The sequence below is a fragment of the Nelumbo lutea genome, chromosome 5 (assembly GCF_056320005.1).
Source record: "Nelumbo lutea isolate HS-2025 chromosome 5, American lotus-T2T, whole genome shotgun sequence".
Lineage (NCBI taxonomy): Eukaryota > Viridiplantae > Streptophyta > Magnoliopsida > Proteales > Nelumbonaceae > Nelumbo > Nelumbo lutea.
Window position 1 is genome coordinate 34253437 of NC_142688.1, and position 25751 is coordinate 34279187.

Below are 25751 nucleotides of genomic sequence, written 5' to 3' on the forward strand. Positions count from 1 at the left end.
TGCTTAATTAGCTTAATTTACTTATTTAGAACAATTAACTTTGTTTATTTACTTTATTAAATTATCTTAATTGGTATAATTTATTCAATTTACTTAATCAATTTTACGCCACCATAGACCTTAAAGTGATTTACTTAATTAGCATTATTAAAATGGCCTTTTCAAACTTCAGGGTCTAAAGTTTTTCAAACTTAAGGATTGCCACAAGAGCATGCTTTTATTATTTTATTCATTGTCTAATTAATCCATCAATGACTAATGCCTTAAGATGGCTTTTCCACCATAGCCTGAGAGCAAAAATGACCCTTCTTAATTCTTTAGGGTCTAAAGTGGCTTTTTTTTTGGGCAAAATCCAGGGGCTATCAAAGAAAAATATCCGAAAAATAGGGGAGAATCAATTGAATCGACTACGGCCTAAGGATTTGCTTGTTCAAACCAATAATCTTGAAACTTGTGGAAGGAACGGTTAGAAATTTGTTTGTTCCATCTTAGAAGCTTGAAAGTTGGAGGGAGGAAAACAGTTAAGGCCATGATGGTCTAGGACATTTTACAGGAGAAGTTTCTCTCAGAAATGGATTAAACGGAAATAGCCAAATAGGTGGCTTCCGCTTTTGCAAAACTTTGATAGAGAAATTATTATGGATGACACAGATTATAGGAGGGCTGGATTTCCCTGAAAAAGCTATTTGGCAATGTTGGACCGCCATGGACCCACGCATAGGGGACACTATTTTCTTTTCTTTAATATTCATATTGATTATTAGCTTCTTTGTTCTGAAGAGTACTTTTTCTTTACTAGATACTAAGCTGTGATGTTCCCATCCCTGTTCCGCACAGAAAACTGCAATAGGAGTGTAAATTTCTTTTTGTTCAACCTGTAGACCTTGTAGTATATGAATCTTTTCGACTTTATTCAAAAAATTGTCATGATTATTTCCTTTTGATATAACAGTACAATCACTAGATAACCACAAGCTTTGATATTGGAAGATGGATCCCCAAAACTATGCTCTTCTATCCATTTGATATCACAGGCCAATTGCAAACCAACGCAGAGAAAGAATACAAAAATGACAAAAAAAAATAACAAAATTAACAATGATTACAACACACAAATTACATTAAAAAACATGAGAAACAGAACAAAAACGTAATTTACCAGGTCATCTACGCCTATGGCGTGAGAAACTTGGGGATCCAACAGATTGTCTTCCTCTGTAGTTTCTGCTGGGAGAATCCACTGGTCCTCTAGGTGAGGCATAAGCAATTTTGGCAGGTTCTGGAACCGAGTCCAATGGAATTGAATCCACAAAACATGCTGTGTTGATGCGAGTCCTCTCTAGCTCCGCTTGAAGAAATTCAGAGCTACACTGCTGTGCAAAAGCCTACGGAACAAAAAACGGAATCACTTTAATACAACACACTGAAAAAGAACATAACATATTCATGCTACTTGGTCCATATACTTTGGAAAACGTCAAAGGGGCATCCGCCAAGTGACGGGTCACACCAAGAAAACCCCCTATGAGAATTCACAGGGCGCCCCATAGCATATCCCAACCGTGAATTGGAAACATCTCCCAATGTTGCCAGTGGCAGATGTTCCCAATGCACGCTGAGATTTGGGGCGTTTGTGGGGCGCAGATGTGATCTCCCCCTATGACAAGAGTAAACCAATCAAATGGGTTCGGATTTCCTCACAGCACGTTGCAGCCGCACACTGGGAACGCCTCCATATTTTTATGTTTCATGGGGAGATGTTCCCAATGCACAGCTGAAGTGCTATGAGATAGGTGTAAGGACCATTTTGTTAGGAGGAAATCTGGATTCCAATTAAATATCCTAATCCTAACCATTTACAAGTTCCAATAACCCAACAAAAGCAGTCTATAAAGCAAAATAGAGAAAGAGAACTCTTAAGATTGGACCAATTGAGGATTATAAGCTTTTGAAGATGCAACCCTCTAAATGGTGGATGTACTAAGTCTCCCATGTACGCGTTGCATGTGTTACACCTAAAAGATAACAAGGGACTGTTTCCAATCCATCTATGTTGATGTGAGCATTCACCAACGTTTAAAGCATCCACAATAAGGGAATACATGAGGTAACTCCTTACAATTAGGTCATCTGGAGATACAGACATTCCTTGCTGTCGATCATCTACAAGTGCTTCCTCACTCCCACGAGTTGGCCGACGGTGATGTCCTGGAACCTCAGTTGACTCGGTCCCACTTTCAGAGGCCTTCTCCAGTAACACCCCTTGTAAAGATTTCAGAGATTCACGTGCATCGGCTGTGAAATATGGATTCAATATGGTCTCGAAATACTCAAGCTGCAGAACATATGTACGTGCATAATTAAGTGTCAAGGCAAATAGACAGGCCTAACAAATAGTCATAATCTATTTCATGCCATTTAGCTAGAAAATAGGAGCTTCAATTTTCTCAGAATCTACACACTCAATTAAAAGGGCAGCCCGGTGCATGAGACTCCTGCCAATGCAGGGTCTGGGGAGGGACAGATGTACACAGCCTTATGCCTGCACATACTGAGAGGCTGTTTCCAAGATTTGAACCTTGGTTGCCCAGGTCACAATGGAGCAACCCAACCATTGTGCCAAGGCCCACCTTCAATCTACAACCTCAATTATTTCCAAAAAATTTCAAACTAAAAGGAAAATTCTGATGGATCATATGATTGTTTGCTTTTTTTTTGTCTTTTGTCAAAAGTGTAATATCAAAATCTTGTCAATGTCATGATGTTTCAAATAATTAAAAAATATTTCTTTGCTGGTTGTGAGAGTAAGAGAAAGAGATCATTTGTTACTTTTGTGATTCCAAATAATGTTGCACGCTTTTAGATAACCAAATGCATAAATGCCAGACATTGGAGACTGTTACTTTTGTGACTCCAAAAAATGTTGCATTTTTTTTTGTCACAGATGAATTAGGGGTGGGGAAGAACAGGGTGCACGTGAACAATGTTGCATGTTAAGTTTTAGAACATTCAGCAGTTCCACTAAAGTGTGTTCCCAGGAAAATGAACAATTCAATTCTTAGGACTGCTCACCTCAAGCATAAGCTGACAGAAACCATTTGCATCCAATAACTTCAGATCTTTCGTATCATTCTCATGGAAAAGGTTGAGAAAAGTATCTACCAGACCTTCTATAAGAATGCCTAGTGTCTTGTCCAGCAAGGGCTTAGCACCAGCAAAAACCTGCAGCATGTAATAATTTTATGCCATAACTGCAATTTTCAAGGCAACATTGGCAAACTATTTACTATCCTTGTCCGAGTCCCTAGATTCTTACATTATCCAGACATTAAAGATATCAACAACAAATATGATAATTAGAAACATGAAGACTAGATATTTTGAAACATAAGAGACAAGAAAATTGCTTCACCTAAAGGAAATAGGGGCCATGACTTGGTGCAATGCTAAAATCTTGAGATGAGAAGCATGAGAATGGACATTTGATTCTGAGAGAGGCAACTTTGTTCAAGAATATGCCATAGGTTAGGTCTTTTTCCGATCTACCCATCCCAAGAACAGAAAATGAGGACAATAGAATACTGTAGGCAACAAGACATAGTAAAGAACTATTGGGGAGTTTGGGATGAAAGAAACAAACGTCTCTTTGACAACAAATTCAGGCCCCTGGAGGAGTTGATTTCAGACATTACTTACCTTTACCTCTGGATGATGAACTCAGATCTGTTCAATCATCTCAATAGAGATGCTTACCCCTTTCTGTTTCTCCCTCACCTCCATCAAACATCCTTGAGACATCCCCACCCCATCAGTGAAGGAGTGATGACCCTAAACTTCAATGGAAGTGCCTTAGGTAACCCTGGCTTAGCTGGTATTGGAGGCATAGTAAGGGATGAAAGGGGCAACATTTGTTGGAGCTTCAGCGGTCCAATTGATTTGGCTGATTCCACGAAGGCTGAAGTGATGGCTGCTCAGAATCAGAATAATAAAAATTTGGGAATCCAGAATTTAATCACTGCAGGTGATTCGGCAAATACTATAAAATGGTTAAGAGACAAAGAGGGGGGACCTTGGAGATTGAGTCACTATTTGGCAGAGGCTAGGGACTCTTTGGACTGTTTAAATGTAAAAGTAGTTTGGATTCCTAGGGAACACAATCATACAGCAGATGGCTTAGCCAAATGTGGTGTGTATTTGAAGCATTTGTATAGCAACAAGCTTCCTCCTTTGTAATTTGTAGGGGTTCTTCCCCTGCTCTGTACATCTTCTCATGTGCCTCTTCTTCCTTTAATGAATCCTGGTTAAATTTTCTCAAAAAAATAAAAAAGTCAAGATGATATTGGTAGGCAGATTTACCATAGCAGGGATAAGAGAAACTGGTGGAAAGTGGGCACTTCTTCCAGAAGCCCCAAATCTTCTCCAAACTGAACCCCCACCCCCACCCCCACCCCCCACCCCAACACACACACAGATACGTAGTGCCAAAATACTCCTAGGAATGCCTGAAAACCAATACAGAAGTACAGGAAGAAGTCATCAATGGTTTTCTTGATTTTTAGAATCAAGAACTCTTGAAAACCTAACCTTAAATTAGATTTCCTAAATCCTTAAAGACAATTCAAGTATAAGTTATCAGTTTCTTCAAAATGCCATGTAGCTTGCCGATCCTAAGTATGCATGAGTTTCACTAGTTGAATATCGCCAGGACCTTGATACTAATACCTGTTTAATTTCTAATCACTTATGTGTAGAATTATTACTGAGAAAGTGCAGAAAATGAGAATAGAAGAAAAAAACAAGGGCAAATTTCTTAAACTACCCCTACTGTTTAGCGAATTGACTAACTCTACCCTTACACTGTGTTTGATTTGAAGGAAAAAGTAGGGAAAGGAAAGGAAAGGTAGAAAAACCTTTACAAACCTTGTATGGCTTTCCCTACCTTTCCCTACGTTTTCCTTCAAACCAAACATAGCCCTACTGCTTAACTATTGTCTTAAACTACCCCTATTGTTTCTGACAATTGCTATTGTTGTTAAATCATAACGGAAAAGAATCCCGTGAGTCAGCCGGTAATGATGCAAGTGACAGTATTCCGGTTGTCCTCTACCATGTCTTCTGACCCATGTATCCTGCTGCATCATGCATGCACTGCTTCACATAATCCAAATTCTCAGTCATTGTCCCTCCCGTCCCACACAAGTAATTCAGCAACCAAGACATAGACAATAACGCTGCCAGCCTCAAGGCACCCGCCGCGAGGAGCCACATCACTGCTAAACCGATGGTGATAGTTGCAGGGACCAACACCAGGCTGAAAATTACGAAGAGTGGTGTCACCACCAAGAGACCAATGATCATGCCGGTTAGGGTTAGTCCTGCAGGGGTGAGTAGGAAACCACCAATGGGTAATAGTGTGGCCATGGCTAGGACTTGGGAGTTTGAGGATCTTCTATCAGGAGAAGGCCCTTGATGGTCTTAACTGGATATTAGGAATTGAGTAGGAGTTGTGCCATTGATACTGATTAATGGTTTTGTGAACCAGAAGATCAGAGATTGGGTTACAAGGTAAGTTTTGGGGAAGTTGGGTTTTCTTGCAGAAAGAGAAAGACAACAACCCGGATGGCAACCTTGATACTATATCTCTCACCGACGAGGAGGTCCCACCAGAAGATCAGTGAGAGACTGGTCATCATGTCCTCAAGCTCCTCGTCTTTCATGTCTGAAGAGGTTTTCTTCAGATTCCAGGTGTTTTCTTGACAAAATTGGCAGAGGAACATTGCAACAGTTCTTCGGCTCAACCGCGCACAGTGAAAGACGAGGAGTGGAATGGTTGTGCTGCCGACTTCCATTGGGGAGTGGTTCGCTGTAGCTGCCACCGGGAGAGGGACTGTGAAGAAGAATAGAGAGGGAGAGGGATGAAGGGTAACATTGGATTTTAAAAAATCTATACGTCACATGGTGTCACGTGTGTACGGATTTTGACGGAACATTAATGGATGCTAACGGCAGGATAGAGCTAGTCAATTGTCATAAACAGTAGGGGTGCTGCAAGACAATAATTAAACAGTAAGGGTACAGTTAGTCAATTAGCTAAACAGTAGGGGTAGTTTAAGAAATGTGCCCAAAAAACAATAAGAAAGGAACATTTGTAAGAGGACCAAAAAAGTATGGAGTATATGCATCAAGAGATTTGAACATTATAGAACTGAAGACTTTAATGTATGGCAGCAGGTCCCTCAACATTACAAAACTCCACATTAAAGGTGATTCAAGGACTGTCATAAGATGGTTACAATCAAACAGGCTCAGTTCATGGTGTTTCAGACAAGTGGTGAGGGAACTCAGGCATCTTTCAAAGAGATTTGAAAACAAGATTCACCTGGATTCAGAGATCAGAAAATGGGCAAGCTGTTTCCCTAGCCAGACAGGGCATAAATAAGGAGATACTTCTGGTAGTGGGCTACTCATCTGTTGTACATATCTGTCTTCTTTTTAATAAAATGGTTCTGTTATCTATTAAAAAAGCATGAAGTGTGTGCCTCTATAGCATTTATAATATCAACCTCTAATTAACCATTACTACTACTCAAAATACTGCACATAAAGAAAAACTTATCCTTCAACAGTATCTTATCATGTGTATGAACCTGGCTGAGTATGTTATCCATATAATGTGTACTTGTTTACTGGGTGTTGTGCATGACCGTTGCTTTTACCACCACTAGGTCTACCTCTATATTCGGTCATATCTCATATAAATGGATCAGCCCTGGCTCAGTACCAGGCATAACTATAGTTGCATCCTACCGGTCATGGCACGGTCTTACTGATCCAGCCATGCCAAAGAAGTGTCCCGGATAAAACCCACCAAATAATTGTTTAACCTCTTCAAATTCCAAGTAATGCATAATATATTTGTTAGCTAGCTGATGAACCTGAATTAGATATAGTCCAGAGCAAATACAAAGCAAGAATTATTAATCACCCACAAAAAATTACGACTTTCAAACTACAAAACACATTTAGACTTATTCAGTAAATATAAGAAATAATTATCATGAACAACCCCAAAAAAAGATCTTTGCTACCTTCATATTGAGAATTCTTAGAATATCTCTCCAAATTTATCAAGTTATGAACATTTTTTTTTTTTATGAATAAGATAATTTATTAAACTTTAAGATAAAATTTTACAAGCATCCCTTAGAGAGGCACGAGATACCTCTTTATAAACAGAAAAAAAAAAAAAAAAAGTTAGAAAGGAGCCCAAAACAACAAATCCCTATTCACCCCTTGCTTAGCCAACATCTGCCATTTTCAGATCTCCTTACCCATTGTATTCTGAGATTCATGTTCCTAGTAAGCCACTTAAACTTCTCTGTTTCATTGTTGTAGCACCAGATTATAGAGCCTGGATCCTTTAGCCACCTCACCACCACTTTTGAATCACCCTTCTATCACCACATTTGCTAAATGTAATTCATTGGCAATCTGCACCCCTTGCATTGCTGCGAGCAACTCTGCTTTGAGAAAATTACCCAAACCCACAGGGCCATAGAATAAAGCTATAAGTTTACCTTCTGAATCTCTCAATACCCCTCCTATACCTGAGGGACCTGGATTACCACGACTGCTCTCATCAAAATTCAGTTTCACAAAGATCTAAGTTATGAACAACATTTGTACTGAATATGTGAATGATATGATTTTGCACAATACGCACAAAGCATTATAGGCTCATTTGCTTTTGCAAAAAATGGTGTTTTTTAAGCCTAGAAATGGTGTATTAGAGTCAGCTGTCAAAGGGTAGTTTGGTCATTTTGTCTCACTTTAATTGAGTAGTGTTATGTCTTTTATGTTTCACTTTAAGTGTTCTGTCCCATCCTTAATTAGGAGCATAACTGTCATTGTAACTTACATTAGAAACATATAAATATAACCTGGCCGATTAGAGAGAGTAGTTTTGAATCCTCTCTAGATCAAACCAAGGGTTTTCTCTCTTAACTCTTCATTCCTTCTCTTGCTCCTATTCTTTTTCTTTCTCATTCTAAGACTGAAACCAGTGCAGATCGAATCAATAACAAGTCATTCAGAAGACTTGTGCCTAAGAGCCTAAAAATACCACCTAAAAACCAAATGTGAGCACCATTATTCAGAATATCTGGGCAATACTTGCCCAGAATGCTTGGAATGCATTTTTGACAATAATAGTTATAACCAGTCTAACCCAGAATTTGGGCAAGAATATGGAATGCATTTTTTACTAAGCTTCCGTACCATACATGGAAATTTTATGAATATGGTTTTACAGCTTGTAATATAATCAATAAAATGACCAATTTTATGATTCCAAAAAAGCAGTCTTGAACCATCTCTTAGACAAGAATAAATATTTGCTATTGCATAGGCACTAAAATGAAAATCCATTAACCAGCAGCTTTCAGACATCATGGTAACAGCTTCACTGAAAATCCATAAACATTGAAGTGCATAGCATGCATACATATGAAGGAAGCCAATTAAGTTGCTGTTTGAGAACAAGAGCATGTGGTGGATACCTCTGCATGCACTGCAACGAAAGTATGCAGTAACTCAATGGCCGCATCTCGCACACCCTGCAAGGTACTTTCAATGAGACTCATGAATGAAGTGCTATAGAGAGGATTTTCTAGATGAAGAAAGAGATCAAAAGAGCCAAGTACTAAGGTTTCTATTAATTCAATACTTTGACAGGAGGTGCTCCTCCCCATTGAACTCCAGCTTTCAGTAGATAGTTTACTGCAGCAATCCTGATAATATTTGCCTGATGAAAAGCATGAGGAGAGCAGAATAAAGACTTCAATAAGATTATTTAATCAACATTTACTATAACAAAGTGGAAATAGTATCTTCAGATTTCTCACTATTTGGATGGTCCACAGCATAACTGCATATCTAAAATAAAGTTCATTTGGAGTTCTGATTGTTTGTTTAGTACTTCATGTCAAAGTAAAATTTTGAAATGTACTTCTCAGTCAAAAAGATACAAGAGTAGCATCCTATAGCAAAATTTTGTCAGGTTAATGTACCACCGTATGACTGTTAGTTTGATCCTATCACAAGCACCTGATGCAGACATGGAAAAAGGGAAAGAAACCATGGAAGAAGAAATAAAGTTTCTTCAATTTCTCTTTTTCCACATATGCATCATGTCCATGACCACGCAAACATCCTGCCCCACAAAAGTGAAGAAAGGATAGAAGATTATCAATACATGATTATAAAAAGGTAGAGGATGCAGCATATATCTTGCCAAGGGGATTCATATACAGCGGAGATAAGTTTTGAGTTCCAAAGATAATGTGCCCCATTAAGCCTAGTTCCAAGATAGCTAGATATTAGTGCAACAAAATGTGTAAAACAATTATCTTGCCAAAATCCATATTCCAAACCAAGTTTGTAATGGTGTTGCATTCGAAAACTTTTACAACACAGCATGAAGCAGTCTGTGAGAAATTCTAAGAATGAAACCGGTTTCAGCCAGGTAATGTTTGACACATTTTCTGATTTTTAGAGAATTCAAATTGAATGGAAAATTTGCAACTTCTAGAACTGCTTTTCATGGTATTACATACTACTAGCTACAGAGAAGTTCATGATCCAGTTCAGCTCAATGCTAGGTGAAGTTCAGCAAGAAGAACAAAGGCAACTGCTCCCAGCCTATGCAGTTTCAGATTGTATAGTATTTTCTCCCATAACCTTTTTAACTTCGCATGACAAGCCTATATAATTCCCAACTTGGCTTATAATGTGAACAAACCTAATGCAAATTAGTAATAATCACCCTTGTCCCTGCATAATTGATATTTAAGTTTACAAGAGTCGCACAATGGTTCATACCAGCACAATCAAATCCACAAATAGAAAATTTTGTTGCAATGGCTGAAATTTCATATCCTGAATAGGCTCATTAAACTAAAAGGCATCTCAAGATATTGTACAGAACAATAAATAAAATGAAACAAAATATTATAACCAAATGATTCTACTATCAAAACAATAAATAAAATGAAACAAAACAAGAATTCCAACAACCATTTCTTCAATCAATTGAAATACATACCTTTGCAAAAGTGTACTGTGCCAGGACCTTCTCTTCAAGTGCAGTGAAAGACATTATTAGATCTTGTATATCACTGTCTTCTTCTTCATCCTTCTCCCTGCAACAACACCCTTCCAGCAGGTAAGCAGCTAAAGGTAATTGAATTTTAGAATGAATTTCACAGCTTGATGAACTCTATCAGAGAGTAAGATGATTCCTATAGTGTAAAGCAACTCTAACTGACAATTCTAGCCATTTAAGCATATTGAGATACAAAACCCCTAATAAAAGATGAGGAGACACAATTTTATTTGTTAATTTATTTAATATTTAACCAGTTGAACAGTTTTCAGCATGCAGACCAACAATAATGACAGTTAGCACCACTACCCATTGAATACAAAGACAATCCAAGAAATGCCAGAAAGGATGTGGGTTGAAGAAGAAAACATTCATGGATGTGAACTGAGATAAGATTTGTCTAGCCAATCAACTTCAGTTTTCAAGTTGGCCAATAACATTTTAATAGTTCTTGCTGGAGAAGAATATTTCTTGGTGTTCAAATTAGTAGATACAGTAAAATAACAAAATAAGATACCGGCTTCAGTCAGTGCAAGTCCATGCTCACACCGTTCAAACAGCCTCTTGAAACCTTGCATTGGGAATATCTCCCCATGAATAAAGCACATAAGTACGAGATATTCCCAATGCAAGGCTGTAAAGGCTGTTCAAACAGTCATTGCACTGACCAAAGCCGAACTCACAAAATAAGGAAAAAATAAATATTTATGCCAGAAAGTTGGCAGAACAATCACCCTTTCAGATGCAAAATATGGTCAGATAAGAAATAGTTAAAACAGATGTAAGGCCTAAAACATTCATCCATATACCAGGTAAAAAGGGGAAGAGAACACACCTAGACTGCAACCAAATATGTTTGTACTTGTTGTACAACTCATAAGAAAGTTCATCTTTGCAATATCCAATATTGCTCAAGATTATCAGCAACTTCTGATGTGGATCACCAGCAATATTGCTAGGTTGAAGACCCTGATCTTTCCCTTCAGGTTCATGTAAATATCCATTATGTAGGTGTGAAGTTTCTTGGCTTGATCTAATCTGTGTAAGTTCACCTCCAATCTGCTCTAACTGACCTGATTAATATGTATATCACAAGATAAACAATCTTAGCACTAGAAGAGAAAAAATTGCAGATCCAATAAAAATAGTGATGGTAATTGAACAACTATACCTGCAAAATCAATGAAACAGTTTAGAAGTGCAAGTCTAACAGATTCTTGGATTTCTTGAAGATGCAGAAATATGTTCTCTGATTTTGTGGCTTCACTCCTCAGGCTCATTATCATCCTTGAATAGATAAAGAACAAGATTATTGAATCTGGGAAGAAGACTCCACTTTGAAGGACTAGACATTGTTCTGAATAAAGAAAAATATATGGTCTCCATGTTGTAAAGTTTAAACACTGCTTTTATCGAAAAAAAGAAAAAGTTAACACCATGCTCCTCAAAGAAGGAACTCGACCCAACCCGTTCACGATGTAAAATGTCCATAAATTTCCTAATATTTCACAACATGTTTCCATTTCCATGGGTAGCTACATGAAATTTGACTGGAGTCAACACACTCACGAGTGAACACAACCAACACTATGTGGAGTGCAAGAGATAGTATTATAACATATTTGGTGAAAATATTATAGAAATGTGAAGTAGCAATCTGAAGTGCAAGAGATAGTATTAAAACATAAAGTTAAATATTAGTTTTTGTTTATGTAATAGATTATTTGGTTAATTTACTAGAATCATTTGAATGTTCCATGAGTTTAAATTTTGCTTGAATGCATTCTATCATGTAGTTGATCTTAAGGTTTACAAGGCAACTTCACAGCATATTATTTTTTCAATAACCTTAGTTTCTTAGCTTTATTTAATGATTTGGAACAAAATAATAATTTAAAAAGGCGTGCCTATGCTTCTTTTATCATTTCATAAAATATTATTCTATATTTTTGCATTTTTACAATGTTTCCAGCATGTCTATAATTTTTACAATATACCTGTATGATATTTCTAACATGTTTCCTATGTTTGAACAACCAACACCAACACTTTAAACCTTGAACCTGTCCCATATATAATGCATCTGCATTCAACCAAGCCTATATATATAAATAGTTCAATGTTGCAATGTCAATGGCTTGAGATTAGCATGTGTCAACCTCAACCCAAACGCAACCCAAAACTCAATAAAGTCTGATCCAAACTTAACCCAATAGGGTCGGGTCAGTGCGGGACCCATTGATAGGGTGCAAATGGACCATATCATGATCCAATCTGATCCGATTCGAATCCGAATCCTATTGTCGGATTTTCTAATCGGATCGGGCCTCGCATAACATAATTCACCCAATTAGACTAATAACTAGGTTTTTTTGTTATTTGGGTAAGCCCCATTCAGGAAATCACGTAGATGTTCCCTTAATTACATCTCTGCTAGGAGCAGAGAAAACCCTTTTATTCTGATTCAGAAGTACAAATGAATAGACTAAACTAAGCAACATTTTTCTACAGAATTTTCCTTTTAAAAATTCCTGGTATATATCCCCTCTTTGTTGAGAGAAACACAAGCAAATAATAAACAAACTTTTTATACATAACAAGTAAATAGGTATCACAAATAGTCATATTTCATCAATAAGGCTACAAATGGCCTTTAAATTGTGGTTATGTGCATTATCATGGTGTGAGGAACCATAATCAACCAAGTTTCATGAACAAGGTTGTAGATGGTTTTCCCCCTCACACATAGGTTAATAGGTTGTGAGAAACCATAATCAGCCAAGTTTCATGAACAAGGCTATAGATGGTTGTCTCCCTCACATATGATTAAAATGAGACAAGGAGAAGGAAAAAAAAAAGGAAAATAATAACAAAGAAAGAAACTGTGAAAGGAGTATAAGGAAAGACATAAGTCTAATAGAGGAAGTTGTAGGAGAATCATAATGAAGAGGTGGAGGAGGAATACTGCAATCCCTACCTTCTTCTTTCTCCTCTTCTCCCTTTTCTTCCACACCACAACCTTCTCTTCTTTCTCCTTTGGTTTGTCTCTTGTTGATGTAAATTCTATCAACTGAATAGAATTAGCCAATAAAATGGCATTAGCCCCTTCTCCTTGTAGGAGAGGGGTTTATATAGAGGGGGGAGGTGGTTAAGTAACTCCCCATTCCTCTCTTCTTAGAGTGCCAAGTGTCACCCCACTTAAAATGGATTAAGGAGGGAAAAGAAAACTCTTCCTTCCTAAGGTGACAAGTGTCCCCCCACTTAAAGTGGGTTAAGGAGGGAGAAGAAAACTCTCCCCCAGGATGACATGTGTTGCCCCACTTAAAGTGGTTAGAGGAGGGAAAATAACTCTCTCCCCTAGGATGCGTCCCCCCCCCCACCCACTTCAAGTGGTTAAAGGAGGGAAAATAAATCCTTCTTCCTAGGGCGACATGTATCCCCCCCACACCCACTTAAAGTGGTTAGAAGAGGGAAAATAACTCTCTCCCCTAGGATGACATGTGTCCCCCCCCCCTTCAAGTGGTTAAAGGAGGGAAAATAGCTCTCTTGTTAGAATAGGACAAGTGGCACTCCTTTATTCTTTTAGGGCTTGTTGTTCCATTAAATCAGCTCTACTGCAAGCCCATTAAATGCTTATTGCATTACAAACAAGCCCAATTAACTTGGGGCCTGTTGTTCACTAAACTAGACTGTAGGCCCCTTTCTTTACTAAAATGTTTCAGCCCACCAATAGGATTGGCTGGGCTTATAAGAAAGCCTTTTTTCTTCTTTATTATTATTTTTTTAAGTTGTGTCCGGGAGTATCTTAATAACATGCTCCCAGTCCAGCAACTTTTCTTATTTTTTTATTTTAAAAATATAAAAAACTAAAAAAGTAATCATTGCCAATTTTGATTGGACCAATAAAGTTGTACATGATTATAGAGAGAGAGTGGGAATAATAATATGACATAACAAAGTAAAATATTAATAAATCAAATAATCTAAATAGATTGATGTTAAACAATCAAACATAAAACAACAAAATAAAAATATTATTTTAAAATTATCAATTTAAAAATCCACTAAACTTCCACTTAAAATAATAACTACTAACAAAACAATTAATTGATAGTTTTAATATAACATTTCAATTCAACTTAAAAATCAAACTTAATAAACACTAATAAAAATAAGAAATCTAAATACACAGGCAAGCATGTCCATGTCCTAGGCCCAGACAAATATTATTACACTTGAGATGTGGGCCAAGCTAGGCCAAGCAACCTTAAAAATTGTTAATACACTATCAAAATTTGGCTCGTATGTTTTATTTTTATTTTTTATTTTTTTGCTCATTGGGCTACACAATGGGGGTAGCTCATTCCTCATATCTCCTTCAGCTTCAATATTATCTAAAAATAGTTAAAACCCAAAAATAATGTATGCATAGGTTGCACTCGGTTTGGTTCAATCCAATTACGAATGTCACAATGCATGCAACTTGGGTGGGTTGGGTCTAGATGAGGATCAATCCAAGCCTAATCCAAAGTCCTAAACCTTGAGTTCGAGCTTAGATTAATTTAACTATAGATTAACTTAATTATGACTATAGCCTAACTTTATATATTTACTAATATTTAAGTATTTTAAATATTTAAGTGATATTTACAAAAAATTGTAACATTTAATCATTAATAAAGTAAAATAAATAAAATATAACACTTATAGATAATATAGAAAAAATAATTATTTTATTAAGTAATTAGCAATAATTTATTATTTTTGTTAAAAAGATTAATACAATTAATCCAAATTACTAAATTAGTAAATCATTTTTGTAACAAATTATTAAAATTAAGATTTAATTATTTTAAACAACATTGCATTCCATCCTTAGTTATAAATTTCGGTTATTTCGTATTCCCTTGATAAATCTTGTGCATCACACAGGTCCCCGCTAGTGTGTGTGTGTAAGATCATCGAATCAGATATAGGATTTATCAGATCGGATTCAAATATACCCCTATCCAAATTCGATTCAATCTGTTTGCATCCCTACCCATCAACATCCCTATGTTTACCAAATAAGAACAACTTGCTTAAGACAAGTCAAAAAGGATATCCATCAATTAGTTCCATTATTATTCACAATAGTTTGAAGTGTGGGGTACAACATTAATTCCACATTTTCTCCAAAGTCAGAGTTGATTTGTGCCTGGCATTAGTCACTTGATTATGGTCAACGCACTCACTGGATAATGACTTTGAACATCTTTGGAGGTTATCACATGTGACAACATTAAAGGCTGGTTTCGTATATATAGGTTCTTACTTCCTAGCTTGATGGCTCCCTGACTGAAACTCGACCATGGGAAGAATATTATCAAACTGATATGGCAACTGTCCCGCTGGCAACCTCCAAACTTCTGAGTGATTCATTACCAAGGTCCAGTAGGGTAGGGGTGGATAGTTTTGTGAAAGCCTTCACTCTTTCAGTTCAATAAGGTTCTTTTTTTATGGTAACTTATCAAAAACTTTATTAATGAAAAAAAAAAATGAAGAAAACTCCACAAGCACAACCTAAGGACATGCCTTCCCTGAAAAATACAGAAAAAGAGAGCTATGCCCTTCAATGTTCTCCCACAAACATTATTTGATACTCAAACCTAAATAAAACCCCACTAGCTTAGGGTATTTGAACCCCTTTCTGGATGCTCCTTAATGAGATTCATCTCTTGAATATGAGAGAGTGTAAATGGACCTGGACCTGGAGCTGCCAAGTCTCATTGGGTAAACATGGGTCTTGGTTTCTAACCATATGGAATTTGCAACACAGACCTTGTTTCCCCATTCCACACTATGAAAGGCCATACGTGGACATCCAAATTGCCAGCACCAAATAATTAGGGAAGGCCATAATCATCTGAACACGAAGATTCACATCTCCAAAACTGAAATATGATACAGAATGAATATAGAGAAATTATGCATGTTGTGGTGTATGGAAATTTATAAGAAAGTTATCTTAAAAACTTACGAATTTATCTGATCCATTGCTGAGGATATCATTGTACGAAATGCTAAAGGTGAAAAAGATATGGTGTATGGAGATTTATTCCTTTCAAGGATTGATACAGGAACCCATGATTCATCTTTCAGTATCTCTTCTGTTGTTGTTCGCATCCACGAGCAAAGCCTCAATATGTAGATTTTCGTGATTTCTAATTGGAGTGCACACAGAGATGTAACTGCCACACTCAAACAATAATACAACCAAGAATAAGAAATGAGTCAATCTGAGAAGACAACAAAGTACAAGATAAACAATTCAAGAGGAAAATGAATTACAGAACGAACAAGTACCAGCACTAGGAGGAGCAGACTCTTTCCCATCAAAAGCTTGGCATGCTTTAGATATTTCCTTTACAGCATTACTCATGTATGGGCATAGAATATTTGATTCTTCAAGGTCATGGAATGTGTTATGAACCTATGCAGAGTAAGTTATACTTGAATCAATTTCATTAGCCCAAACTAATTCTCTAAGCAGAGCATATATGGAACAAGAAGAGATGCAGTCAGACTGAAAACAATAACACATTAGGGTACAAAAATACCAAGCAGATAGAACTCCAAAGCTTCTTTAGCATAAAGGGTGAAGGATGAGAAGGAAAAATATATTCCAGATTGAAAATGATATGGATTGATCAGGTTTGAGACTGATGAGATAAAGGTCTCAATGGGAAGAGTTCGCATAAATTAAAAGGCTAAGTTTCTATATAAGTATGATTTTTTTTTTGATGAATTTCTATACAAGTATGATTTGTATTATATTATATGCAAAAAGCCTTTTCTTTTGTTTAAAGATACTATGGCTGTTTTGTCCAAAGTTACTAAGACACCAGAAGACATGAAAATTTGAGAAATGCCAGCACTTTAACAATACATGACACTCCATGGCATCAGCAATAGAAAGGGGAAGCCAGATCCTTGTGCAACAAGGAAAGAAAACAATGTCTTTCGTGTATAGATAACTCATTTTGCATGTGCCATTACATTAGCACTCCATGATAGTTTTGTAAGTTGAGTAAAGGGACATCTTGTACATTCATGTTCATCATGTATAGATAACTCATTGTGCATGTTTATTTCAAGGGTTCCCCCCTCTCATTAATACAGAAATTACACTTATGCTTATAAGAAAAATATGGATGTTCTTGTCCAGTTGTCTATCCTCGTAACTTATAATATCTTCAATTCCTCCAATTCTATAAATATCGACAAAAATGGAATTAAGTTTATCACAGATACAATCACTACAAGTTCTACATAAAGCCATAAAAAATTCTAAGCAAATATCAGAAATGTTTAATCCCTTGAACAAGAATTAATAGCTTTCCAAGTTTCCATTACAAAGCCAATAGTTACTAAGAAATCCAACATAAATGGTAACATATTCTACAAGGTTTGTAGTGATATACTGGTAGAAGATGCAGCCACCATTTATGGTTATCTCAGAAAAGTAAAGGCATGCTTACCTTAAATTCATATGCAGATATGGTACTGCATATCATTCCAGCAACCTCATCAAGAGAATGAGTTGAGTACTTTGTGTCACCAGCTTTATCATCAAGCTTATTACTGGAAGCTTTGACATTTGGATCAGCAGAAACCTGGGAAGACTGTTCCAAAACAGTGTATATTTTTAAATGAAACCCATAAATGAAGAGAAAACCAAATTGTGGCTATAGAAAAAAGGAAAAAACACAAAAAAAATGTCAACAAAGGGAAGCATCAAGCATCTAATACATGATATGATGATAAAGTTCTATATCACCTTAAGAACAAGGAATACAATCATTTGATCAAAGCTCACAAGAAAGTCCACAAGAAAAGAGACTGAAGACAAGTTGCTCTTATTGAATGGAGAAGCATTACTATGTCTCCTGCCCCAAGATTCACCACTGTTCTGGTTCCCCTCTCCAAAAAACATATATAAATAAACAAATAAGGTGGAGATCGACCAAATGTGAATTCCTGTGGCTGCAAATAGTATAAAATTAAATTTTGATTGTTGTACATTATGAAACCTGGAGACATTAGTGATATTCTAATTATAGTAAATGGTGTAACTAATCTCATATATTTTGTTCCTTTGGGGTTTGAGTTAAGAGGCTTATCGTTGAGGGCAATTCTAAAACCAGGATAGTTGAGTCAGGAGATTGGTCTAGGGGCCTTTGGAGACTCGGTCATCAATTCAGTAAACTGTGGTCTCAAACAACCAGATTGAACCACTCATGCTAATGGTACTCATGAAGATCTAATTTTCTCTTGGCACTGTCTTGCAGGTATGCTGTATAGCAGCCCTTTTTCTTGGGTTTGGACTGTTCCAAGCATAGTTTTCAAACTCTTATGAGTGACAATCTGATTCACAATTTGATCCATGAATATCAAGGGATTTGATATGGATCTCATGTTTGGATCCTTTTCTGCAAAGCCTTATGATTATTGTTTGAATCCTATGATTCAATTCATGAATCTTACAATTCATGCAATTCGAATCAGTTCAATTAAAACCTCATTCTTATTTTGTCATTTCATTGTTTCTTTTAACATTTTTTCAAAAGATTCTTGTTTTCCATCATGTGTAGGTTAAACTTGATAGTCAAGTTTACAATTATATCATTTTATGTGGATTGAAGTCCTTTCCATTCTCTTGATCACAGAGTCCCAAATGCTTCTGGAGTTGCATTTGGCTCCTAATGGTAGCCCAAATACTTGAGCTGAAGACAACTAATGTCACAGCCCAGCTCCTCCACCAAACTATCTAAGTTAGCAACATTTCCAATCGGAAGCAGCTCACTTTTAGCTAGATTGACTTCAGCCCAGACACAACTTCAAACCAATGAAGGGGGAATCTAAGATGCTGCATTTGTTCTTGTTTGTCACCACAGAAGAAGAGAGAATCAGCAGAAAATTGAAGCAAAGAGATCTTTCTTCCCCCATTACCTACTTCAGAGACTTCGATTAGGCATTCCTTCCCCTCAAAAAAATCTTCAAATCCTCTCTTTTGAGAACCTCTAGAATATTCGTAAACTTTCATTTCCCAAGATCTCAAAATAGCAACAAGACAAGGCCAGAAATAAAACTGTCTCAATGTCTGAATTGGTTAATCTAGTCTCTTCTCTAGTATAAGAAAGCAGCGAACCGTCTTTCAGACAACATATGACCCAATTAGAGTTTTCTATAGATTAAAATAAAAATATTTGGGTTGACTCAGATATATGCTTTTGAATTTCCCCTTCTAAATCCCCCCCCCCCCCCGCGGCAAAAAAAAAAAGAAAAAAAAACGGAAAAGATTCATTTTGCTACCTGATGATTATGATTTTCTTTTGCTCATAGAAAAATATTGCACCCACCACATGATGCCAAATGGCCTCATTTATAAACATAACTAAATGCAGATATATCATATTCATTCTCTGTTTTTCTGATCAGCAGAAAATTATTTTATCATATTTAATTATAAATGAGATTAGTACAACTTAATGACAAGAAAGTTATCCCCCAACAATCATAATCAAGGTTACATGGAAACCCAAAACAGTTGTTAGCTTCAATACCCCTTGTATGGCAAGGGAGTCAAGCTAATTCATTTGCACTTCTTCTTATTCACTTGAATTCAGCATTTATGTCCTTCACAATTCTTTCTACTTCCCTTAAAATGTGTTTGAGAGTCCATGGGATATGCCTATTGCAGTTTTCCCATGAAATAACTACTTTTGAATCCCCTTCTATCTCCACCTGTCTATAACCCAGTTGCTTTGCTAAACGAATACCTTGCAAAAGTGCCAATAATTCTCCTCTTTTTTTTTTTTTTTTTTGAGAAAAAGTAACTGAAAGAAATAAGGTACATGGGATGATGTACAATCAAAAAAACTAGAGGGAGCCCCACAAGAGCTACACAGGTAGAGACCTGTCACTGTACAAAGCATCCAAATGAGCACCAGACTATGCTAGGCCATCTGCTATTGAGTTTAATTTCCTTGGAATCCAGTGCAAGTTTACAGTCATGGCCCCCAGAATATATCTAGCCTCAGCCAAATAGTGACAGTCTCCAAGGGCCGCCCTCCTTTTTTTTTTTTTTTTGATCAATGGCCACCCTCCTTTTCTTCTAACCATTTTATAGAATTTGCAGAGTCACCTTCAATAGTTATGTTCTGAATGCCCAAGCCTCTAACAATACGGATAGCAGTGAGAGCAGCCAAAACCCCTGCCTCAGTAGAGTCACCAGCCTCAATCGGCCCACTAAAAGCCCAGCATATACTACTACTATGACTATTGTTGAAGATTAATTAGTTTTATGATGTTTTTCTGAGTAGATGCTTTATGTTAGTTGTTAGATAGGAGGTGGGGACCACAGTAGTTATGTGAGTCCAAGTTTTGTTATGTTTTTGAGTGTTATATATGCTGTTTTATGTTTTGCCGCCCTATAAGGGCATAGTTGTCTTTGTACTGCTCCATTATTTTAGTATAAATAATAAGTGAAGGGGGCAGCCAGATTATTGCTCTCTTTTCTTTCAAACTTCTCTTCTTCTCCTTCTCTCTTCCTTCTCTCTTCCTTCTCTCTTCAAGAAACTACTTTTCTTTTATATTTTTTTTTTTAATTCAGCAGATTTCTACTTGGTATCAGAGCATCGGCTAGGATTTCTTGAAGCATTCTAATGCAGCCCTAGATCAGCTGACTGCATGAAGTAGTAAAGGGCTGATCGATCTGCTATAGATTGCCTAGTTCTTGGAGTTTTTGGTGGGATCTAGTCATCAGGAAGGTGATCTACTGTTCGGCATCAAAATCAGGAAGAACTGGAGTACGGGGAAGACTCCCAAAAAAGGTGGGCTCTTTGTTTTTTATCTAATCTTGGGCGCCCAGGTATTGTTAGTTTTCTTTTGATTTTTTGAAGATGGCGGTTTGGTTTCTGGAATTTTCTGGGCCTCTGGGAGTGATCGATTCACTTTTCTCTCTATTGGGAGGCGTGGGGAGGAGAGAGATTTCCCTCCAGCCATGGTTTAAAGTATCAATACGATGTGCCCTGTATCGGGCGTATCGTATCGTATCTTTTGAAAAAGGTACGGTCCGAAATGCCTGTTTCCAGATGTTTCGAACCCCCAACTTTTTGTAATAATAAAAAAACATGTTTTAAGATTCCCAAAAAACCAAAATTAAAAAAAAAAAAACTAAAAAAAAAGTTGTTTCGGCCGTTTCTAAGTACCGATACGATACGGCCGATATGCGTATCATATCGATACTTTGAACTTTGCCTCCAATTAGGGTTTTCTTCTTCCGGAAGGGTTGGTTTTTGTGTGTGTGATATTAAATTATTTTTTGAAGGTCTCCAATCTACTTTTTTCTTACTGTTGAACTGTTTAAAGTAAGATGGAGAGTTGGAATACTGAGATGAAATCTACCGGTACTGTGGGACTAGGTGTTGGAGGTAGTAGTGATATTTTTGGGTCTGGGATCATTACTACAGTAAAACTTGATGGCACAAATTATTTGGAGTGGGCACAATCAGCTAAGATAGCTATTGGTGCCCGTGGAAAATCAGGGTATCTCACTGGGGAGGAGAAGAAACCTGATTCAGACTCTTCTCGATGGGTGTAGGAGAATTACATGGTAATGTCCTGGCTGTGTAATTCTATGTTACCTCATATTGCAAAAAAATTCCTATGGGCTAATACTGCTAAGGAGATTTGGGATGGAGTGACTAAAACCTACTCTCATAAGAAAAATGAAGCCAGAGCCTATCAGTTAAGAAATTAGGTGATAAGAATGAAACAGGGAGAAAAACCTCTTGTGTATTTCTCCATGCTGAAAAACCTATGGTAGGAAATAGATCACTTAAAAACTGTGGTATGCGTAAGTGTAAATGATGCAGCAACTTATCACAGATTGGTAGAGGGGAATAGGGTTTTTGAGTTCTTGGCAGGGCTGAACCCTGAATTTGACATTGCTAGGCAGCATATTCTTTCTAGGGAAGGTGTGACACTCTCTCAGGCCTATGCCTTTGTCTGTGGAGAGGAGAGTAGAAGGAATGTAATGCTGAGACAGCTTGGGATTGACCAGTCGGCTATGGTTGGTACAACAAAACCTAAGCCAAATGGAGATAGGGGGAGTAGTGAGACTAGAAGGGAAGATAAGAAGGACTCGGTGTATGATTATTGCAAGAAGCCTAAGTATACCAGGGACACTTGTTGAAAGCTTCACCCAAATCTTATGCCCGCTCGGATAAGAAACAAGAAGGGAAATGCAAATGTAGCCACTACAAGAGACTCTTCAGCCCCTCTCTCCCAAACTTATTGGGAATCCATTGCAGTAGCAGCTGTGAGAACAAAATTGGAGAGGTTTGGACAGCTTATGAGTAAGAAAGATTCACCTAGCTCTAGCCTTCCAGATGGACAACAGAATGTAGGAGCCAACTACACCACTTCCTTTGCACATACAGGTAGTTCATATGCAACTGCAAATCTTGCATCCACTTCAGGTAAGGAGGGACCTCCCTGGGTTATAGACTCAGGAGCATCTGAGCATATGACTAATGCCCCTACCATTTTCAGTTCCTATCAGTTGTGCTCTAGTAGAGACAGTCTCTACAACAGATGGTTCACATATGCCCATTGCTGGGAAGGGGACAGTTAGAATGACCAATGATATAACTCTATCTTCTGTTTTACATGTCTCTGGACTTCATACCAACCTACTGTCTGTTAGTTCTTTGACAAAAAATTTGAATTGTTCCGTGACCTTTCTTCCTGGTAATTGTGTTTTGCAGGCTCTGGAGTCAAAGAAGATGATTGGGAGTGGTTGTGAGGTGAATGGAGTCTACCTTCTAGATGAGATTTCGAGACATCAGGGCCATCATGTTAGTGGGTCAGAGTCGATGAACCAAATTATGCTTTGGCACAATCGCTTGGGACATCTTTCTTTTAGTTCTTTGAAATGTCTTTTCCCAAAGTTGTTTAAGTCTGTTCAGTTATCTATTTTGGAGTGTGAGAGTTGTCAGTTAGGAAAGCATTGTAGACAGTCTTTTAGACCAAGTAATAAAATAAGTACTTCTTTTGATATTGTTCACATTGATGTATGGGGGCCATATCATATCCCTTCCATGTGAGGATTCTGTTACTTTCTCTTGTTTGTGGATGATTATACATGTTATTCTTGGATATATTTGATGAGATCACTTAATGAGGTTCCTAACTTGGTATGACAGTTCCACCAGATGGTTCTCACACAATTTGGAGTGAGAATTAAGGCTTTTAGATCAGATCATGCCAGAGAGTACTTCGAGAAGGACCTGACCACGTATCTCTTAGAACATGGTGTAGTTCATCAGAGCAGTTATGCATATACACCGCAACAAAATGGAGTTGCTGAGAAGAAAAACAAACACATTGTGGAGGTGGCAAGGAGTCTCATGGTGTGTGCTTCAGTTCCTGTGCAGTTCTGGGGAGATGCAGTTCTTACAGCCGTGCATTTGATTAACCGTGTTCCTTCACGAACTTTGGGGTTTAAGGTGCCATTTAGCCTTCTTTTTTCCAGATGGAGAGATATTTCATATACCTCTAAGGGTTTTTGGTTGTGTTTCTTTTGTTCACATTCTTGGCCCTCATCGCAAGAAATTGGATCCTAAAGGCCAAGAAATGTGTTTTTCTTGGGTATGCTCAGAACCAAAAGGGGTATTGCTGGTATGCTTTGTCACTATGGATGTTACCTTCTTTGAATCCACATTCTTCTTCTCGAGTGCTTCTCCTCAGGGGGAGAGTTTTAGGAAGGAGAACTCACAATCTGTTCCTCTTCCTGTTTCTGTGGTGCCTCCATCAGTTCAGCCAGCACCTGCACCTCCAGTTTCATTACCTAAGCCACTACAGGCAGCCTCACAAAAATATCAGTGCCGGCAGATGATGGTTGACTCCACACATCCTCAACCCACACCACTCTCTATCAGTCCTTTTGAAACTCCAGACTCGGCAGATACAGTTCCAGGTATTACTCTTGAGCCTGAGCCTGTTATGTTTTCTGATGATAATGTTTCTGTCCCTAACACCATTGTTGCAACTGATCCCACTGACCTTGATCTTCCCATTGCACTTCATAAGGGGAAGAGAAAGTGTACAGCCCACTGCATTTCACACCATCTTTCCTACAGTGCCTTATCACCCTCCTACCGTGCTTTCCTTTCTTCCTTGGATTTTGTGTCTATACCCAGGAATGTTACTGTGGCTCTCTCCAAACTTAAGTGGAAAACATCCATGCAATATGAGATGGATGCTTTAGTCAAAAACCAAACTTGGGAAATAGTTGATCTCCCCCCAGACAAGGAGACAGTCGGATGTAAATGGGTATTCGTAGTGAAGTATAAGGTCGATGGCAAGATAGAGAGGTACAAGGCAAGGTTGGTAGCAAAAGGGTATACTCAGACCTATGGTATTGATTATCTGGAAACCTTTGCACCAGTAGCTAAGATGAGTTCAATTCGTATCCTTTTATCTCTAGCAGCCACCTATTCATGGCCCTTGTTCCAGCTTGATGTCAAAAATGCTTTCCTCAATGGTGATTTATAGGAGGTATATATGGACATTCCAACAGGCTTTTATGAAAATGTTGGTAAGGGAAAGGTGTGCAGACTTAGAAAATCTCTATATAGACTGAAACAGTCACCTAGGGCTTGGTTTGATAGGTTCAAAGGGGCACTCATCCGTTTTGGATACACATAAACACAATATGGTCACACCCTCTTTGTGAAGAGGAGAGATGCCCTAGTGTCAATTCTGATTGTGTATGTGGATGATATAGTGGTGACAGGAAATGATCGAGAAGATTGATGATCTCAAAAAATCATTGCAGTAAGAATTTGAAATCAAAGATCTCGGTGAGCTCAAATACTTCTTAGGGATTGAAGTTGCAAGATCCAAGCATGGGATCTTCATTTCACAGAGAAAGTATGTACTTGACCTACTGCGGGAGACTGGGAAGCTGGGGACCAAATCAGCAAACACTCCTACTGGTCCAAATCACAAAATTAATGGTGTGGATGGTGAGTTGGTAAAGGATGTGGGGAGATATCAAAGAATGGTGGGCCGACTGTTGTATTTGTGTATGACACGACCAGATATTACTTATGCTGTCAGTGTTGTGAGCCAGTACATGCATGCACCTCGGGTTCAGCACTGGGAAGCTATTGAGAGAATACTTGCATATCTGAAAAAGCACCCTGGCAGAGGCATTCTTTTCTCAAATCATGAAAATCTAAAGCTAGAATCTATACAGATGCAGACTGGGTAAGATGCTTAGATGACAGGAGGCCTACATTAGGAGTGTGTACCTTTATAAGTGGAAACTTAATATCCTGGAAGAGTAAGAAGCAAGCGGTTGTGGCAAGGTCAAGTGCAAAGGCTGAGTATAGATCCATGGCTCATGGTGTCTCAGAACTTCTTTGGGTTAGATCTTTTTTAAGTGAGATTGGGGTGAAAGCAGAGGAACCTATGATGTTATACTATGACAATCAGGCTGCAATCAATATTGCCCACAATCCAATTCAGCATGATAGGA

At 37.7% G+C, this 25751-nt stretch overlaps 1 protein-coding gene across 1 annotated transcript in view; it reads right to left on the reverse strand.

Annotated features, from left to right (window-relative positions):
• Window positions 1–890: 890 nt before the first annotated feature.
• The window catches only part of LOC148851609 (exocyst complex component SEC5A-like), a 68172-nt gene continuing 43311 nt past the window's right edge, over window positions 891–25751 (reverse strand). The window contains exons 11-21 of the mRNA XM_088945535.1: window positions 17683–17826; window positions 16508–16634; window positions 16182–16392; window positions 11334–11449; window positions 10998–11235; window positions 10103–10199; window positions 8726–8803; window positions 8559–8615; window positions 3073–3222; window positions 2120–2335; window positions 891–1385 (exon numbers count right to left, since the gene is read on the reverse strand). Of these exons, the coding sequence (XP_088801661.1) occupies window positions 1164–1385; window positions 2120–2335; window positions 3073–3222; window positions 8559–8615; window positions 8726–8803; window positions 10103–10199; window positions 10998–11235; window positions 11334–11449; window positions 16182–16392; window positions 16508–16634; window positions 17683–17826 (1656 nt within the window). The 3' untranslated portion in view covers window positions 891–1163. The remainder of the gene's footprint in view (window positions 1386–2119; window positions 2336–3072; window positions 3223–8558; window positions 8616–8725; window positions 8804–10102; window positions 10200–10997; window positions 11236–11333; window positions 11450–16181; window positions 16393–16507; window positions 16635–17682; window positions 17827–25751) is intronic.